This window comes from Cupressus sempervirens, chromosome 3 (assembly GCF_028749045.1).
Source record: "Cupressus sempervirens isolate cs-2001-9-10 chromosome 3, ASM2874904v1, whole genome shotgun sequence".
Lineage (NCBI taxonomy): Eukaryota > Viridiplantae > Streptophyta > Pinopsida > Cupressales > Cupressaceae > Cupressus > Cupressus sempervirens.
This window is the reverse complement of record NC_143120.1, coordinates 284,303,763-284,309,334: the sequence shown is the minus strand read 5'-3', so window position 1 is coordinate 284,309,334 and position 5,572 is coordinate 284,303,763. Positions and strand designations below refer to the sequence as shown.

At 33.0% G+C, this 5,572-nt stretch overlaps 1 protein-coding gene across 1 annotated transcript; it reads right to left on the bottom strand.

Moving 5' to 3' along the window:
* Positions 1 to 3,004: 3,004 nt before the first annotated feature.
* LOC149566064 (uncharacterized) lies at positions 3,005 to 3,935 on the bottom strand. The gene is made up of 2 exons (XM_089816428.1): positions 3,797 to 3,935; positions 3,005 to 3,177 (listed from the first exon to the last, which is right to left on the bottom strand). Exons 1-2 carry the CDS (start codon positions 3,933 to 3,935, stop codon positions 3,005 to 3,007), a joined length of 312 nt encoding a protein of 103 aa, XP_089672554.1.
* Positions 3,936 to 5,572: the final 1,637 nt, after the last annotated feature.

The following is a 5,572-nucleotide window of genomic DNA, read 5'->3' as shown; positions in this document are numbered from 1 at the left end:
GACCTACCACATGCGAAGTGACCATTTTATGTTAGTTTGAGCTTCACTTGGTTTCAAGAATACTATAATATTCTCTACTTAACAAGGCCAACCACGTGAAGGTGGAAGCTCGTCTAGCCTCACCCCCCTCCCCCTAACATCAATCTAAAGTACCCATTATCATCTAATTACATACTTCATTGATTCATTCATCCATTTATGAACCATAACATTCAATCAATATAATCACATAACATTCATTAATATGATATAAAATTCATTAATACACAATACTAATCAATACTTCATTAAGACATAACAATATTCATTAACATAAGATAAAAATCAGTATTAATACGCATCATTCATACATAATTACTTAAAACAAAGTTCTTTCATTATCCAACAAGGTTTTTGAAAGAAGATTTTTAAAACATCATTTCTTCTTTTTGTTTTTATGAGCTCTCTTAAGAAAAGTGCTCATAGGAGCATCCATATCTGCATCATTCTCCTCCTCTTCTAGCACGTGTAATGTCAAATTACGATGGCTCCTTCTCTTTGCAGGAGTAGGAGGCTACTGCACTAAAGGGGGCTTTGTTGCAAGAACAAGTGAATGGGATAAATTGGCATACTCTTTTTCTTTTTTTAACTGTTACCAGTCTATAATTAAGTACTAGTACAACATAACATGCATTTTTCTTACCTGAGAATGCCACATCATGTACATTAACATTTTGATCCGTCGCCACGTCAACATGTTGAACACTTGGAACATGTTCCACTCCTTCGACATGATGTTCAACATGCTCTGAAATATTCAAAAAAATATTATCATGAGTGATGGATTCATTTTGAGCACTACACATGAAATATGAGTCAATAAATTTGACTCAAATACTACACAGTTAAATCATGATAGCAATATCACAATATTTACTCTATGAGATTTGTTAGAACAAATGATTTATCAAAGTACAGAGTTGGAAATCATTATCAACTACTGATCAAAAGCTTAAAGATCCCTATTTTAAAATAATGAATATGTTTCAGCAACCAGAGATAATCTTTAAAGTAGTGTTAGAGAAATAAGAACAAAACTATGTGAATGATCCAAATCATATAATAAATTGCCTTGCCAATCTATAAACCCGGTTCTAATTGCTCAAGAATACCCTAAATACATAATACAAGAAATGCAAACTACTATGATTTAATAAACAACAAATAGCCAAGAGAAAAGTCTCAGCTCAAACAAACAAAATCTCATGTACACTACAATGGAATTGAGCAGCAACACAGACACACCTTCCAGTGATGAAAACTATAGCTATGGATTTTCAAATCATACAGTAAAATAGCCTCAACGATCTGAAGACCTGGTGGTAATGGCTCACAAACTAATATCAGTACTTTGTGTTTGATATGCAGTAATTTAATCTACAACCACAATCAATCAAAATATTTTTGGCCTTCTCCTGGCAGGGTTTTGTCATATAATGTACAGGACCATAATTCTTTCTTCATAGTGATTACAGTCTGTAATCCTCTTTCAACTATGACCAATATTTGAACTTAGATGGTGTATATTCAAAAAGACTCTCGACAACTATAAAGTATAAAGATACACACATCTTAAAGACTGGGAAGTCAAGTCTCTCATGTCATTTGAGATGCATATTCTTGAGGATGCTAATAAGTGGTCTTTTATTATATTTTTATTACCATGGAACCCTCACTTGGAGGAAAGTTTGAAGAGGTTTTAGTCTTTAAACAATACATTTTCTAAAAGATCTGCACAATGAGCATAGAATATATGTTTCGATAAGAGCATGCTTGGACAATAAATGGAAGGAGAACATTTCATATTTTTGATTGCATAATTAATTTCCAATAGAAAATTAATACCTCCACCACTATAATGCACATTATGGCCTTCGTCACGAGCAGGTTCTGTGGTAGGATATGAAGGCTGCAATAAAATGTTATGCACATTGTTATGTAGTCAATTTACGTTCAAAACTAATACCAAAAAAGAAAAGGATCAACTATTCAATTTCATTTACTTTTCATTTAACCAATTTACCTGTGAGATATCATTTGGTGAACTGGATTCTTGAGCAAGGCTTATAGATTCTTTGAGTAGGCGTACAGCCATGAATTTATAGCCTTCCTTCAAGGCAAGTTTTCTATCTTCATCTGTGACCTCCACATTGAATTTTGTGCCCTGTATTTTTTGCTTAATATCATCAGTTTTGTATGTATGGTTTCACTAAACAAAATTTTTTGCAACATTATATTAAAAAAATTTATTTCATATCATTGCTCCTACTTACAACTCGAGACTGGAGATTCATATAGCCACCAGAGCCAAGTTTGTGTTGGCCAAACTTTTCTACTCTCGCTTTTGTAGCCACGGATGTGTCCTGCAATCTATGAACAATTTCAAACATCTTAGATTATATATTTACAAATATGAATAATTAGTGCATGATTACAATGTACTTAATACTATCATGACATACCTCTTTTTGCCCTGTGCTGCTTCATTACCTCTATCTTCAGATAGCCTTTTCTCCTTTGCATCTTCTACTATTTCATTCCACTCCATTGGTGGAATCATAGCTGGACAGTCGTACTTTGGGTTATCCTTAAGAGCCCTTCTATATTGATCCCTCATAGTCTTTATATGCTTTGCTGCTCTTTTGAGAAGTAGGCCATTGTCAAACATGTCTTTTCCAAATTTCTCGTCAAAAGATGCAAAGAGCTGATTTTTTAATTCCATGGTTTGTAAATTCCACCTTTTTAAAAACAAATAGATTGTTAGATCAATAGCTTTAATATATTACAGTAAATGAAAGAAAAGAAAAATTATGTAGAAATGATATGAAACTACGTACCTTTTACGTATGGTGGGTCTGAATAGTCTCAATGTCATATGAAAAAGATGTTCAAATAAAACATTATTACCTACAAAAACATAAAGGATTTATCAGTCCAAAACGAGTAATATAAAAATAGATTTTTTTTACACTTTAAATAAAAACAATTTTAAAGCACCTGGAAGCTTTCGTTCTCTTAACGGAAACATAGTTTTCTTATTCAGCAATAATGTCCCTTCATATGAACCAGTACTAATGACACGAATTGCTCCAGGAAATGGATCAACTTCACCAGTACTGCTCTCTGCTAGTCTATCAACTGAAACATCGTGACAATTAAAGTAGACACCAAATGAATTAAAGCATACTTATGGATATAATCAAATTGAAGAAATTGACTAGCAAAAATGTTGTTTCCTCGCATTCCATTTAAGGATTTAATTCAGGATAATCAAATAGTGTATTAAAGATACCATATTTTTAGAATTCATGATATATTTTTGTTTATGTTTATGATAAGATAATGTGTGATTTTTAATCATCTATGTTTAGGATAGCTTTCAATGGTCCATGGTCTGTTATCACAGTGACAATTCAAGAATATAAAAGTATCTATGCACATACATCGTACAGAAACATCGTAGAGAAACATAAAATACAAAATTAAAATATATTTTTTAAATTATGTTTCAGTTTACTTTTGGATTCAAAGGTTAGACTTTTTTTCCATGTGAATCTGAAACATTAATTCAAAAAGTAGCACAAAATCTTGCCTACGTAGTACAATATATGTATGTATGTATGTATGTGTGTTGTGTGTATGCATGTGTTTGTGTGTATGCAAGCTTCTGTAGACATCATTTAAGCACTGATATGCTACTTCGTTGTTCATCAACTTGTACAAATACATTACAAAATATAGCAAATTAAGGTTTTACCAGTTCTAGTGGGCATAGATGAAGATGTTTGCATGGCCCTTGTTGCCGACAATGCACTAGGCAATAGTGGACCAACAACCGAAGGAGGAGTCAGCACATCATAATGAGCTGAGGAATACAATATTGTTAGCAAAGACATTTGCAATGGATAAAGATCAAATCAGATACTAGCTAGAAATGTCCACAAAAAAAAAGTAAGTGTTATAATGTTGATGAAAACAAAGTGCTACTTACACGAAGGTTGTGCGCAACGACCATCACCATGTTCACCATGTGATGTCACAAATGGCACAAATCTCTATACAAGTACACATAAAATTAGAGATCAAGATCCATAAGATAGTATAAAATATTCATATCTATTGAACTTCTATTATTGCTTTAGTCGAATTACTGCTTACCTGCAAAGATTGGATTCTACGGCCCAATTCCATTCTCAGTGCCTCTTTCTCCTCACTTTTGTCACCCTCGATGATAATGTTAACAAGTTCATTAGTGTATCTTTGCTTGATTTGCTGGGTGATGAACACAGGGTCAGTACTAAGGGCGATGTTATGTAGATATGAAGCTCGTATTCAAATCGCATTTGATCAGCAGTCATTCTAGCTTTTTCCTATCATTTGTGACATTAAATATCAGTAAAATTTCATCAAAACAACTCCAAAGCCATAAAGAAAAGAACATAATAATATGACATTTGTTTCTATATTAACATTTAAATTTACAATATTTAATGTTTACCTCTACTGAAGGTGTCTGAGATGGTGCATCCATATCACCCTCTGAAAAAAACTAGTAAGTCTTAGAAATCAACAGCGAAATTAAATTAATAGACTTACCAAAAAAAAATATTAATAATAAAGTAGATTGTATATGTAAATCATTTTTCTTAAGTTAAAAATTTAGTGTAACTAATGTGTATATCTAAAAAAAAATTGACATGTTCTACTTAATGTTTATATGTGCACATATGGTTTACAAAGAAAAGTTTGGTCGTACAAAACCCCATCATAGTTGACATTGATCCTAGCTAGACATTTCATTGATCATCATGATATTCATCCATGTCATCATCATCATCATCATCATCATCATCATCACCATCTTCATCGCCATCATCATCATCTTCATCACCATCATCATCATCACCATCATCGCCATGATCATGATCGTCATCAACATCATCGTCATCATTATCACCATTATCGTCAGCATGACCAAAATCATCACCATCTTCTTCATCTTCACCGCTAGGTAATTGTTGTTCCTGATAATCATTTACTTCCTCTTCTGCTTCTTCAATTTCTTCTTCTTCGATCACATTATACTTTACCGGCCTTCCTCTTGGGTCATGTCTAACAACAAATGACCAACCTGGTTTCTGTGGAACACCAAAATAAAACACTTGCTCGCACTGGCTTGGAATAACATAGGGCTCATCTCCGACTGGCTCAAATGACCTTGTATTAATCATAGTAAATCCACTATCATGTTCAATAACAGTCCTATCAGGATCATTTCGATTCAGTCGTAACCTGAACCATTTGACGACAAATAGAACTATTTTGAATGAATTAAAGTCACACTCAAGTATATCATCCAAAATGCCATAGTATCGATTTTCAAATCATTGAGGATGTATGTCAGTTCTAGATGAAATATTGGTGACTGCGAAGACAGCACTTATCTCGGAATCACACGTTTTCTTCGTTTCATCTGACTTTTTGGTGCAAAATTTATAGCCATGGTAGTACATAGCTTTGTGGTGTTTGACTT